Below are 14,902 nucleotides of genomic sequence, written 5' to 3'. Positions count from 1 at the left end.
TGGAGCACAGACCTCACGATTAGGAAGAGTGGGCCGATCGTGTTGGTAGCCCAACGATCTCTTGTGTTAGCCCAATGGCCTCTGGCACATGACCAGAGACCAATGGTCTCTGGTCATGTGCCCAGTAGTCTACACTTGGAATAATGTGGTGAAGATTGTTAAAAGCTTTGTAGCATTCAGACAGCGTCATGAAGGAATCTTCGCTTCACACAGATTCCAGCGCGTGCAATGGGTGATGTGGTCATTGCATCTATATAAAGATCTAAACTTTTAACTTATAAGGCTGCCCTCACACAACGTAACAACGATAGATCGCGGAATTTTGCCTGCATTTGTTTTCATAAGCTGAATGGTATTTGTGAAGCTCAGGATGAGAAGGTATCGTGAGCATGACGGCGTGTCGAAAAAACGGACATATGCGGTAAATTGCTTCTGCGATGCGCATTTTATGGCGCTTTTAACTGATCGCAGCACACCCTCGATATGGGCATGTTTCGATTATTAAACGTGACCGAGCAGTTAATTGTAGCAAGCTTCGAATGACGCATAATTTATTACAACAGAAGTAATGCCATAACACAGGTGAAGGATGAAGTTTGATGAAAATAGCAATAGCGCCAGCCGTTGGATGTCTGCTTCAGTCAATACACCATGGTGGTACGTTGATGACTCAACGAAAAGTCTTTGGAGACACTCTGAAGGGGAGAAGCACACCTCAACGGTCGGCGATTACTGGTAATTCCTGGCACTCGGTAGACCACCATTCACGGATGTGCGCATGGTTGTTTTATACGGAGACTTTTCGGGCGCCAGGTCTTGGTGCACGCTCCAGTGCGTCGTTCAGGAATCGCAGCAGGCTGGACGGTAAGGTCCTTGCGACCTGCTTGGACAGCGTCCAGAATAGAATCCTGCCAACCTGGGAGCCCAGGCCACCGCTGGATCCCACTGGAGGCCCCTGTTGAACCTGCGTGTGTTGCGCGAACTGCTTATACCAGCTGTCACAAAGGACATAATGTTGTTCTTCGTTTAAGGATCTAACGTTCTAAAGGTCTGTCGACAGCGAAATAGCTTAAAAGGCGGTGGCAGAGGAAACAAAACAATACAAGCGCTAAAGGTCATGATGTCACCGAGGAGCGGGTGCAGCCTTTCACCCAGGCGACGGTGAAAGAATAACTCTTAAGAGGCTTCTTGCTCACACAAAGCACACACAATTTATTTACATTTTTACAAGAGTCCACCACTATGGGCGTCGAGACGCGCCTTTGCACGAGACACGACAGGCCGAAACGAAGGCCAGATGCGCTGGCTAGAGAGAGAGCCCTGAGCGCACCACACGCGACGATATCTTTATGTCCTCCGGTCCGTGCACGCGCTTCTTGACAAACGCACACTGCGCGCGCCAGCGACGCCTATGCGCGTTCCCTGCAGCACACACAGACACCACTCGCGTTCCTGCAGGACGTGAACCGCGTTTTGACGGTTCGCCGATGAGCGTCTCTTGAGGCAGGATCATTGTAAAGCCCCTGATCCTTGGATTGAATCACACACTGGCTTCAGGGAGAGATGAGCCATTTCCCAGTGTTTCCGTACATGTAGACGTCACTTTAAGAAGTGCACATGGGCCGGGCCCATAGCACGTAGGCAGAATAGCCGCTGGTCATTAAGGGTAACTAACTCGATTCCCAGATAAGGCAAACACACGAGGGGGAGATAGAAAGTTAGATGGGCCGATGAAATTAAAAAGTTCGCAGGTGTAACATGGCAGTAGAAAGCACAAGACCGCGTTGATTGGCGCCCCGCCGCGGTGGTCTAGTGGCTAAGGTACTCGGCTGCTGACCCGCAGGGCGCGGGTTCGAATCCCGGCTGCGGCGGCTGCATTTCCGATGGAGGCGGAAATGTTGTAGGCCCGTGTGCTCAGATTTGGGTGCACGTTAAAGAACCCCAGGTGGTCTAAATTTCCGGAGCCCTCCACTACGGCGTCTCTCATAATCATATAGTGGTTTTGGGACGTTAAACCCCACATATCAATCAATCAATCAATCGCGTTGATTGGCGGATAATGCAAGAGGCCTTTGCCCGGCAGGGGGCATAGTCAGGCTGACGATGATTTACTGATGACACAATGACGTCGCGAGTACGACATTGAACGTAATTGGAACCATTCTATAACCAAGTACATTCAAGCACAAAGTATGCAATACCAAAACCTTAATTTTTTTTACTTATATTTTTTCAACAAGCTGTTCGCCTTGTTTGACGAGAAGTTCGACATGTTGCTTTGTTTCACTGCTACTCGTCAGTGCTCTTACTGCCATTACAAAGGCGTCAGCTCAATACTAACCAGCGCATAAATATATGACCGATATTTTAGTTCAGTTTATGTTGCGTTTATTAAACATTTTTGCAGTTATGAATTGGCTAACTTAATGCCGGTTATATAATGATACTACAAATACTCATACTTTTTTGCGACGCTTGAGGTGCCCTCACTGTAAAATACGCAAACATGAAGGACGTGAGAAACCATTATCCAAATTCATGATAGAGAAGATTCATTGGGAACACGGTAGTCTGGTTGAAGCCTCGCGCAGTAGTAACTTATAGTTACGTCTACTTACCGACACTTGATCGGATGCGAAGTCTACGCTGGATTCTTCAAACTTCGTGAACTGGAACTTCCCGTTGGCTTCCTTGAGTCGTGCTACCGTGGTTATCGTGACGTCATTGTAGACTATGTCGCAACGGCCACTTCCTTGAAGGGGAAACGCCTCGTAGAGAGATCCAGCCACGGAGTACTGCATCCTTACGGAAACCTTTGGAACTTGGAACGCCAGGTGGACCTTGAGGTTCTTGGTGTCGGCTCGTAGGTTAGTGATATCGAATTCGGAGAGGTTACGGATCTATAAAAAAATATGCACAAGAACACCCACGAGCCCACGGTGAAAATTCTGCCAGCAAAGCCGTGTAGCACACGGCATAGCGATGCCGGAATTTTGTTTAGAAGTACAGAGAGGCACAGAAAATCCCTGTTAAATGTAGGGTACGCTCCTTCAAAGTTTTTTTATTAGAGCCGCGTGCGCATTTTTCGTATTTTTGCCGTGACATGAGAAGTCGTGTCTGGATTGCCGAGCGCGCTTGGCGTTGGGAGCAGGATCATGAGCAGCAGTTTGAGCAGCCCGAGTCTTTTAGTCGTTCTTCTCGAGCCATTTTAACGAATCAGTGGTGAGTATAGTGGTGGTTGCTCAATTTATGTGGCACATACGTGCGCCAAGGGTTTACTGTTCGCGATATTGCGACTGGTCTAGTTATTTAGCTTCGCTGTAAAAAACAAAAAACGAGGTGAGAGAAGATCGAGAAGCAGTTGCATAAACAAAGCAATAACTGGTCCTGAAAACAGGCGCCGTACGCGTTTTTGGGAGGAGCCGCTATTGTTATGTGTGACCTTCTATATACGCGAAACTAGCCGTTGGTAGGAGCTGCATGAACGCAAAGCGTTGACGAAGGCGGAACACATACGGCGACACCAAAGCTATACTAACAACAGTTTGTTGTGTTTGTCACAGATAAATATGCATGGGCTTCAACTAGAAACAGCAAAGAAAAGGAGAATAGGCGATATTCACTTAGCATCTCATTCTTGTGCCGATATCATATTTTACGCTCGCGCTATTCGTATACTGTCACGACTCACCGACCTGCCCATCAAGTTTCACTACGATTGACTGTTACATCATGCAAGGCCAGGTGTGAATGACATGCGGCTTGCCTGAATGTGGAGCAGCTGAAAGTGAAACGCGTCCCCACCGAAGATGGAGGACACGTCGGTGGGAGGAACGTTGAGCGGGTCCATGGCGGTGATCCCGAGAGACGGATAACCGGTGAGCATCACGGATCGGAACTTCCCCAGCTTGTGGTGCAAAAGGTCCTCCATGTGCCGGTCGTAGTAGGCGCTGCTCGGTGAACGAGCTTCTGGCAAACAGATAAATGTAATCAGCTTCTGAAGACGTGTGGTTACAGGAGTGCCATTTTAAAATGTTCTCATGCCAGGGAATCCAACCTGAAAAGTCCCTGTATCGTAAAATCCGATTCATGCACCGCATCAAGGAAAAAAATAAGAGAGAGGAAAGGTGGGGATGTTAAACAGCTTAGAACAACCGGAATAACCTGCAACACGGAAAAAAGGATGGGAAGTTTGAAAGTTAGAAAAACAAAACCAAAAAGAAAAAGAGATCGCGCGCATGCTCACGGCCGTCTGCGGCTCTTCCTCGCCCTGGCTACATTGCTGTATACACGGATACGCCAAGTTTTACCCTCTCCCCACGTTCTCCTTCATCCTCACCTTCACTTCTCATTCCCATCCTCATGTTATTATACTATGCATGGCTATGGTATGCCTTCTTTCACTACCTTTCGCTTTCTATATTTTTCTTCATTTCTTTCTCCTTTTTCCCCGTCTCTCCCTGTTTCTTTCTCTCCCTATTTCTTTCTCTCCCAATGTTTTTTACCTCTTCTTTCAATTTGTATTTCTATCTTTTTTCCATTCTCTCGCTCATGTCAACGGAATCGCATAGTTCCCATAGGTGCTTGTTCTGCTATTTCGAGTGGATAGTCGAATGATCACCTTCGTACCGTGGGTATACTCAGGTTCGAACATCAGATCAGCCAATATTTTATTTTATTCCGTTTTATTTATTTATCCTCCTCTCAAATTTACATCTACTCTACCAACTCCATTCCTTCCTCCTCATCACTTCAACAAGCACAGCTCTCGATTAATGGGACTTGCATTCTGTGGCCCGTGCTCGTTTCTGACGATGACGGTTTCTACGAACGATTTGCTTAGTTTAAACAGCTACGCTGCGAAAAGTGAAGCGAAAGCGAAGTGCAAACGCGAGGAACAATCATCTTTTGAATAACACTCACGATTGTACATTACGCACAGAACGAGGTTCACAGTTCACTCGCTTGCTGGATACCGTGCCGAACGGTTGTGCCGCCCGCGATCTTCGACGCTAGCGCAGCTCTCGCCGACTGGTTCGCCCTCTGCGATCTCCTTACGCCCTGAAGCTCTCGCCGTGTGGTGCCCCGTCCTCAGACTGCTTCGACCATGTCTCTATCCTTCCCTTTCTCATTCGTTGCTTCTCATTCTATCCTTTTAACCCCTCGTTATCTCGTTCCCTCGTGAGCTACTGCTGAAGTGTCGCACTTAGATGTAGACAGTTGTGGGGTTCACTTTTCTCTTCTTTTCTACTATTTAAAAATCACCACCTCCCCCCCCCCCCGCCACACATAATGGTTCGACCGTATTTTCCTGCTAAATCTAGCACCTATTAATATTTGAATGCTGAGGTCAAATCTGATAAATTATTGGGGTATGACGTGGAAAAAGCACGATGTGGTGAGGCACACCGTACATTTCTAGTCATGGCCTGGTTAAACGGTGATATATCCAGCAAGTTTGCCTAAAAAAGGTTTAATGTCCTGGCTATGTCAAGCACCTTTAACTTAGGGCATGGTGAGTAGTCTAGAGAGGTAGTCCGGATCAATTTTATCTACCTGGGGTTCTGTAACTTGCCCCTTATTCTGAACACACATGCGTTCTTGTGATTGACCCTCACTGAAAGTGTCAACTCTGTTCATTGAAAAAAAAAACAATAAAAACTACTTTACACTCCGACAAAGGACAACATATGTGGAAGGGCTATTTTGTTCTTTTGCCCGTGCGTAAAGTGGCGCCACTTTTTTTTTTTTTCAGATAGATTCTAGGTAAGGGGTTTTCATGCAAACACATCTAAGTCAACTCCGTGTCAGTGTCGTGCGGCGTCGGGTTAGCGTGTCTTTTTAAGACTTGCCCCAGTCTATGTCGTAGGTTCTTGCATCTGCGGTAGCTAGTGCCCAAAGGCCGAGCAAAAAGATGCACTCCTTCATTCTGAAAACAATCGAAAAAAAGCAATTAGCAGTGTCCATGCAGATGGATGTACACAAAATGTGGCATGTGCTTTGAACGGCTGTTTATATAGCCAACGAGCATACATATTTAATGCATTACCTCTGCGTATTATCTTTTTTTTTTCAAAAAAGAAAGCTAAAATAGAAAATTTGCACTGGCACTGATGTATTTACCTAGGACTACCCGAAGTCTTTGATTGGCAAACCTTTGACCAAGCCACGATGTCACGTGACGAACCACTCGTATGACGACGCTTTATGTGGTGTAATGATGTTGTCATAGTGAGGTCACAAAGACGTCGCTAGTTTCGGCAAATCTGTGACGTAACGTCTTGTGGTGACGTCATTCATCACGTGACGATGCTTTTTTTCTTTCACCCGTGCTGATGCCTCAGACGCTCAAGAGTCGTGTTCGATGAGGCATGTAAGGCTTTCGTCTTCATTTTAGATTAGCTAAGTTTTTAGGGATAGCAATCCGAATGAGAACCTGCAGTATGAAAAAAGCATCCCAGTAGCGTATACGATTAATGAACGATGGTTTCGAACAATGTCGCAACAAGGTCGGAAGCAGGGCGAGTTGGTATGGTTCCATATTTTTTTAATGCATCGCCAACTAATGAACAGCGCTTACTCGAAACTGACAAGTTTATTAAACGAAGCATAAAGAAAAGTGTCTACTTCTCGTCCTGTAGTTTGCGCTACTATAAATAGATATGTGGGGTTTAACGTCTCAAAACCACCATACGATTATGAGAGACGCCGTACTGGAGGGCTCCGGAAATTTCGACCACCTGCGTATTTTTAACGTGCACTGAAATCTGAGCACACGGGCCTACAACATTTCCACCTCCATCGGAAGCGCTACATTAAATATTTAACAACATCACCATGGCTTGTACCGCTGGCGCGTGCTCGCGAAAGCTATAACTAGCGTCGATATTTAAAGAAGAATAATGGAGTATTGAAAAAAAAAAGAAAATGCAATGCACCTGGCTTCAAAAACGACACGGAAAAATAACGCGATAAATTACTAGGGCAACTTTGGAAGCCCCGCTAAAAACTGGAGGGCTTTACGCCTTGCAAATATTTAGCAGAATTCTTCTACTATAAACAACATTACAAGCGAAATGCCGTGCCTGTAGGTAACCAATGATTCGAATCGATAGATTATCTAGACTCAAGCCTGAAATATGTGATGACTATAGCTAAAGCGCTTGCCATTTCAGCCGCACGCTCAGTACCTTATGCGACAGTCAAGTCATAATCTTGATGATCGCGTCACTATCAAAACGATCGGGATCACCCATAAGTAATCAACCGAACACAAGGCAACAAAAGAAACGCATTTATGTGAATAAAACTTTCCGCGAGGACTGCATTTTCTAAAGCCAAGGAAGAATCAAAATTCGTGTTTGCGACAAACTTCCCAGTGGTGACTTAATGACAAATTCTATGAAGTTATAGCTTTCTCGACTATCTTCAGAGTTAATTCAATTGCAGCTGAATAAGTTTACGTGTGAAGTCAGGCGTGTTGCGCGTACCTTTCTCATGAGATCTGAAGATTTCACTTTGCTTGATTGCCCAGTGTAGTGTGCCTACGGTTTCGTTGCATGATGCGAAAGCTCTGCCAGAGTTATTAAGCCAGAATGTGACGCGAATAAAAAAAAAACAGGACCAAAGGGTAAGAAGCACGTTCATCAAAAACAGCTGTCACGCGTAAGCGCGACGAAGGTATGACGCTACGAAAGTGTGGTACATCTACGAAGCTCGGCATTCGAGACGCGGTCGGGCAGGTGGCACATGTATCAATCTATGCGACAGCGCAAAAATTATTCAAAACTTGTCTTTGTATACCTTTCTCGTTGGCTTATGTAGTACAGCAGCGCGCACTATAACCTGTCCTTCATATTCCAGAGTTGAGTTACCGTCGCCGAAGTGTCGACCATACGTGTAACGTTCGCAGCACGAATTTTTGAGCCTTACGAGTTAAATAACAGCAACCACGGCTAGTTAAAATGACATCCAAACAAGGCACAAGGTCCACTCATGTGCTCTTAAAATAATTATGTCCGATGCTTTATGCACCAAAATGTCGGTTTTATTTGGAGGCACGCTGGAATGAACTTGCTCCGGAAGTTTTGACCGTCTGGTGCTCTTTAACGTGCACTGACATGGCACACTACGCGAGGCTCTCAAATTTTGTCTCAATTGAAGTGCGACCTCCACGACTGGTAACGAACCCGCAACTTTTGGGTCAGCAGCTGTAACCCCTGCACCACCGGGGCTTATGCCATGTGTTCAATTCACCAACGGCGTCCATGATTTTCTGACAGTGCAAAAACCGAGGGCATGAGCATAACAGGGTCACGATTACTCAAGTCAATCTCATAAGAAAAAAAATAGTGAGCGTGTAATTTTTTGATACTATGCATGTGACGTCTGAAAATTCGAATTTAGCAGCAGGGAACTTATCGTGTAACAGCGTTTACAACACGCTGGGGCGTGTTTTGAATAGTTATTCTTGAAAAGAAGCAAGGCAGCTAGCACATAAGAACACAACTCAGAGGTGAGGAGAATGACGCAAGCTTTGCGAACGTACAACCAAGTTTGTTAAAGAAGTAACCCTTCGGGGGGGGGGGGGGGGGGTAATATGCCCTGTATCATTAAAGATTTATTTTTCAGTGGCAACACATTTGTAATAGCGTACAGCCTTATACTCGTTCTCATGCTGCTCAACTTCTTGAAAAAGCCCAGTCAACGAAGCTCCGGTGCCTTAGCCCGAACTAGGGACATCGCACCCGGCGTAGCGAAAAATTGCTCTCTCGTCCTTTGTGTACGATGTTGAGCTGGAGTCAATGTTTCGAAAGGCGCGTTTTTCTTCAAAAGTATAACTGCAGCCTTGAAGAAGGCGAGCCCCGCGGTGGTCTAGTGGTTAAGGTACTCGGCTGCTGACCCGCAGGTTGCGGGATCGAATCCCGGCTACGGCAGCTGCATTTTCGATGGAGGCGAAAATGCTGTAGGCCCATGTGCTCAGATTTGGGTGCACGGTAAAGAATACCAGGTGGTCGAAATTTCCGGAGTCCTCCACCACGGCGTCTCTCATGATCATATGGTGGTTTTGGGACGTTAAACCCCACATATCAAACAAACAAGAAGGTGAGTCCGCTTGTCGAAGCGTTGACTTCAGCAACAGCCCGTGTTGCAAGGATTTATTCTCACAGATACAAAAGAGTTATGGACGAGAAATTGTTTTCGTACCTTTTCTTTTCATTGTGCCACAACTACAGGTTCCCAAAAAGTTATTTGAACCACAGAATCGTGTATGTGCATTACCAGCTTTATACTGTATTGCCATTATTTATAGCAGAAAACCACTACTTATGTACATCACTATTATTTGCGATCAGGCAACACCTGCAACCGCGAAACCCAGAGACCCGGTAACCCATAGCGGCGGCAGCGTCCTTGCCGGGACGCGGGCCACTTACCTGTACATAGCGGCTGCCGGTGTGACACTGGCCTGGTATCTACAGCGTGCGGCGCGGTCGCCGACTTCAGCTGAAGCAGGTATACGGGCGCCCGGACACGAGACGTGCCCGTCGGGAACTAAGACGGGCCGAAGTCGAGGGGGCTAGTAAATACTGCGAGGTCGCAGCAAAGTACAAAAACGGGCAGCCATTGAACCGGTTTCTATCGCTACGCGTTCCTCCTTTGGGATGACTCGGTGCTATTACCTATAGCCTCAGGAAGTGCGATAAGAAGGGAAGCGAGCCGTGCCGGTAGATAAAGGAGCTTGTATTATTGAATGCGTACGCGATGTAAGCCCGTACTCTCTCGTCCCGTTAAGTGGCAGAGCGGACACTGCGGATTATGCCCCAGAATGTAACTGAGACACGTACGCTACGTGGCCTGTTTTTTCGAGCGGCGAGGCACGATTAACGTTGAACTTGGACCAGATTGTTTTTACTCTCGCACTCACGTTTAGAGTGAACAGACATAACTTTGACCTCAGATAGCTTTCGGCGCCGTCAGCGTGGCGCCTGCAGGTTTGGTTACGTCACAACTGATGCTCAGCGAACAGCAGTGGTCAGCATGCGATAAGGACAAGCCGAATGCTATCGTGGTGGTCCGTTTGACCTGACCCGCAGAGCCCAACAAGCCGTGATTGATAATGACGGTTAGACAACAGATATAGGCGTTGGTAGGAGAGTGCGAAAGGGGTACTGAAATTATTCTGTAAGCTCCCTCCGGGGTGCGAAATTACGCGTGCGTTGACCATTATGCTCAACCACTGCGCAGTGAATCCACTCGTCGCGTGCGCAGGAGACAAATACGGTGTATATTCCGGCGCGGGCGATTCGCAAGCACTGAGTAAGATTGCACTTTTACAGCGATACGGTATGTTGCTATAGGTTCTAGAGCATCGCTTCTACGGTCAAAACGGTGCGTACTAATTAATAATATTTTGGGTGGTGGTGGTGGTATTTTTATTTCTCCCAGAAAAAAATAATTAAAAAAAATCAAGAGGACCAGTACAGAGACTGGTTGCGCTATTTAAGAGGAGGTCGGCGAGGATCCCTTGGGGTATAACATCCCAAAACCACTCTGAGATTATTGGAGATGTAGTGGAGGGCCCCGGAAATTTCGACCACCTGGGGTTCTTTAAGATGCGCGTAAAGGTAAGCACATGGTACTCAAGCATTTTCGCCTTCATCGAAAATGCGGACGCCGTGACAGGAATTCCATCGCGCGACCTGCAGGCCAGCAGCCAACTGCGATAGTCACTAGACCACCGTGGCGGGTGAAATGACGCTTACGACAGTCATATTAACGATCCACAATTCACATGATTTAGCGCATCACGGCACGGACAGCGCACGCGTGTCCATAGAGAGTTGCGTGCACAGAGATTGTTACAGTGGAGGCCAGCCCCACCACCACAGCTTTCTGATTCATGCTACGGTTGAACAGCTCGAAGGTTCTATTGCAACCACGTGGCACCCTGCAACAAAAAACTGGCGGGCATACTCTCGATCTTTTTTTTTTCGCCTGGCTGGAAGGCACAAAGTATTTGTCTTCAGAGGCGTTTGAAAGAAACTTTACGCACTTATGGTCGACAAAAAGGTTCACCATGTGTATTTAGCTAGCTGATCATTCACCATCGTCAAAAGATCATTGTGCGTATGGTTACCAGTGGCACCATGCGCGCAATGACACCAGCGTACGCACCCACCCCCACCCCCCGCCCAATTTTACATTTGCCACGGCATAGAAGCGCACGATAACCATTTGCTTACTCGGCCCCTGCAGATCAAAGAGGTGCCCCCCACCTTTCTCCCCTAAAAAAAAAAAAAAAAAAACGCCAGGCCTGCATGGAAGGCGCAGCACAGTCACAGCGAAATCTAGAAGAGTGGCCTTTCAGAGCCTTTTCTCTAAACAATCATTAAATAACTGCTGCAAGCACACTTGCTTGATGGTAACTACGGCATTAATAATAAATATTTTAGGGTAGTAGGACAGCATTCGCTATACTATTTTTCGTCATACTTCTGAAAAGCGTATCCGCTAAACTATTGCGAGGAATTTTGTGCCAATTGTTCATGCAATGGCTGAAGTGGGTATGTGCCACAGTTAGTATGGGAAGAACAAGCTTTTGTAATGGGTTGGAGCATCGGACGACAGTCTCCTTGTGCTATTCGCGTTGTGCGACGACTGGTTGTTTTTTCGCTGTTTTAAAACGCTTTATAAGTCGTATTAACGTAATTGCTTTCCCAACATGAAGCTTGCCTAAGACAAGCTAAGTTGGCAAGGTGTTAACTTGGCAAGGTGTTAACTTGGCAAGGGCGGGATCTTTCCGTTTCTTCGAGAGCTAAAGCATGCAACATCTTTCTTGCATAAAAGCTTGTCTACATTCTACAAGCATTGCATTGCTCTCGCGTACATATCCGGAAAATTCACCGGATATTTGCCTGCTTCATTTGGAATTCTTCATGAGAAGCCATGTGAAGAGACAACCTTTTTTCTTCCGCTTGAGAAGGGGGGGGGGGAATTAGTCTTGTGCATTTGTTTGTACGACAACTGGTGATGAGATTTTTCTGCCTTAAGGATGTGTGTCACCCGTTTATTTTGGTTGTTTTCCGGAATCGACTTGCTTACCACCTCCATTTTCTTTTTGTCACGACAAGACTGGCTGAAAACTCGCAATCGTGGGGTTTCTAGACAGAGATTGTCGAGGCCATGCAGTTGTTGAAAGCCAGATTCTCGTTAGAATATCTATACACTGTAAACAGAACGACACTCACTGCTGCACTTGTCAGCACCCTTTTTCCTGGACCTCTTTACCGACAGCAATATTTATCTCAAACTGGTCATGATGCGTTCTACCATGTACATAAAATGTGTATATCACCAGCAGCGAAAACGTTTTTCTTTAAGTTACAAACCTCCACATTACCTGTAAAGACGTGGCTTCATGAAAAAAATGTATATGCATGCCCTGGTCTCTCGATTGCAGACTGTGCAATAAGCCTGAAACAATCGAGCATTGTTTTATTCATTGCTGTGATGCGTGTCAACCCTGCGACATTCTTAAGAAAACCATAAAAAAAGAATGTACAATTACAGCTCATGGTGTTAGGTTCCTACCGTTCAGAAAGTCCCTTAACAATAGTGCTCCATATGATTTGATTATGTTATTAGGCCTTCATTCATTATGGAGGAGCCGCATGATTAACAGACATGTGAGCCACCTCGCTCGACCAAGTCTGTTTTTCGAGAAGACGCCGCCGATGTGCGTAGTGTTGCACAGACTTTCAACCCTGTTGCGGAGTGGCTTGGACTTCAGGACATGTGTGTTTGTTTACCAGACTTTTGAAGGTTCGTTGTACTGTATGAAATTGTGTCTTGTGCATGTGTGCACGTGAGTATATTTATTTCATATTACTGTCAGCCCTCTCTTGAGGGCTCTTACAGGGAGGGTACAGCCAAATACAAACCAACCAATATACATCTATGTCAAATGACAGCACAATCAATTAATACATGTGTAACACTTTATCAAATCGCAAACACTGCCCGTATTTACAGCAATGCCTGGCTACGCATTACAAGGCTTAAACACAGCCGGGAGAAAGAAAAAAAAAACTCAAACCAAGGAAACATGCAGGCTTATCATCTGGCAGCAACATCACTCAAAAACATGTCCAACAATTTTTCGAATTGGCAAAGACCGCTTGCATTTACTACAATGCGTGGCAACGCATTCCAAAACTCAATTGCAGCTGGAAAAAAAGAATAACAAAACACATCACTCCGACAGAAGTACGGTACTGAAACACAGTCGGAATTAACCCGACTGCCTCGTTTCCCCGGCACTTTTAAATACAAATATTTGTTAATTTGTTAAATATTTGTTATAGTGGTCCTTGCAGTATCCTGAAAAGAGCTTTCAACCGGTTCTTTGTCTTCGTGCCTCAATATTCGATACGATTGATTCGATTGATTGTATATCTATATATCACATCATTTGATTGCATTACTTCCATGCATTGAAAAAAAAAAGCACTGGCGTTGCTCATGAAGTGGTAGAATACTGGGCTGGCACTCAGCGGTACAGGATTTGAACCCCACTGTGTCATTGGTACTGGGTTCTTTTTTTTCTAATTTCGCGTGATGTGGTTGCCGACACCGGCACTGGTGAACAATTGTTGTGCGAGACCGGAGTGTTGATCTCATAACAGCTTTCGCTGTAAAAAAAAATGCTGCCAACGCCCCTGTTTTGTTGTGCTTATAGTGCTCACTCAACAAATGCGCATTAAATGAACGCGGAAGTATATTGCCCCGCCACGGTGGTCTAGTGGCTAAGGTACTCGGCTGCAGACCCGCAGGTCGCGGGTTCGCATCCCGGTGGCGGCGGCTGCATTTCCGATGGAGGCGGAAATGTTGTTGGCCCGTGTGCTCAGATTTGGGTGCACGTTAAAGAACCCCAGGTGGTCTAAATTTCCGGAGCCCTCCACTACGGCGTCTCTCATAATCATATGGTGGTTTTGGGACGTGAAACCCCACATATCAATCAACGCGGAAGTATACACATGACAAGCAACTTTCCTTTCGTAAACATATCCACAGCAGCGAGCGAAGTTACCTGTATGCTCTGTATGTTTTAAGGTGGTGTTCAAACCCTGGCGACAACCACTTCAAACTTGACGCGTTGTTCGCGCACGCACTTTGCTCGCTGCGCTGGACGAATGAATTTTAATTGTGTTAATTATCAGCTTTCCATTGACATGTGGTGTTAAGGCCTGATCGGAAGCATCACCTAATAGTAATGAAATTAGTACGAGCAACAAAAGGCAATTTCGTTGTACAAGCCTTCGTTGTGCTGCGAGTACGGCGAGACTGTTGAACATAACAAAGAAAAATTTACTGTGTCCTTAGGCGAAGTGCTATTCAAGTTGTTTATGAAAAAATATTGAACATTTAATAATTTGTAATTTATTTACGCTTCAATGAAAAAGGTCAAAATAATGAAAAATTGTGTGCGAATATCTTTTTTTTTCTTTTCAACGCAGAACCATAATGAATGGTTCTTTGGAATACATTACATTTAGTTTTCATGCGAAAGTTATCAGTGCTGCGACGAAATGTTGACGAAATATTATTGTGCGAATTCGGCAGTTTATGGCTGTACTTGGTAACGCATTACCGATGAAGCGACAAAACTATACAAGCTCATACTCTGGACTCCTATATAATAAAACAGCAGACCCCCTTTTTAGAATCCTTTGGAAAGAAAATTCTTTTGTCTTTATTAGGGAACCTACAAGGCAGCAGTGAATTTAGGTAATTTTTCTGCTGCCCTGTTCTATAGCAAGTGTTTTTTTTCTTTTGGACGCTAATTTCGAACGACTATTGCACATCAGTAGGTACATAATGTGTCTTGTATCTACTTGTG

At 45.7% G+C, this 14,902-nt stretch overlaps 1 protein-coding gene across 3 annotated transcripts; it reads right to left on the bottom strand.

Moving 5' to 3' along the window:
- Nucleotides 1–519: 519 nt before the first annotated feature.
- LOC119170051 (uncharacterized) lies at nt 520–9,944 on the bottom strand. Of its 3 annotated transcripts, none has more exons than XM_037421077.2 (5): nt 9,438–9,944; nt 5,853–5,929; nt 3,767–3,966; nt 2,619–2,900; nt 520–964 (listed from the first exon to the last, which is right to left on the bottom strand). In XM_037421077.2, exons 1-5 carry the CDS (start codon nt 9,443–9,445, stop codon nt 788–790), a joined length of 744 nt encoding a protein of 247 aa, XP_037276974.2. In that variant the 5' UTR covers nt 9,446–9,944; the 3' UTR covers nt 520–787. The 3 variants fall into 3 exon arrangements, with proteins under 3 accessions (XP_037276974.2, XP_037276973.2, XP_075736754.1); XM_037421076.2 differs by having other exon boundaries at nt 3,767–3,969; nt 9,438–9,942; XM_075880639.1 differs by lacking the exon at nt 5,853–5,929 and having other exon boundaries at nt 3,767–3,969; nt 9,438–9,939.
- Between the last annotated feature and the right edge of the window lie 4,958 nt (nt 9,945–14,902).

Source organism: Rhipicephalus microplus, chromosome 2, assembly GCF_043290135.1.
Source record: "Rhipicephalus microplus isolate Deutch F79 chromosome 2, USDA_Rmic, whole genome shotgun sequence".
Lineage (NCBI taxonomy): Eukaryota > Metazoa > Arthropoda > Arachnida > Ixodida > Ixodidae > Rhipicephalus > Rhipicephalus microplus.
This window is presented reverse-complemented; position numbering and strand designations above follow the sequence as displayed.

Excerpts from the sequence above, each read along its gene's own strand:
- LOC119170051 (XM_037421076.2), bottom strand. Across the intron at positions 3,970-5,852 it reads AACCTACGACATAGACTGGG|AAGCTCGTTCACCGAGCAGC; the intron begins GCAAGTCTTAAA and ends TCTGTTTGCCAG. Across the intron at positions 965-2,618 it reads TCGCATCCGATCAAGTGTCG|GTTCAACAGGGGCCTCCAGT; the intron begins GTAAGTAGACGT and ends CAACACACGCAG.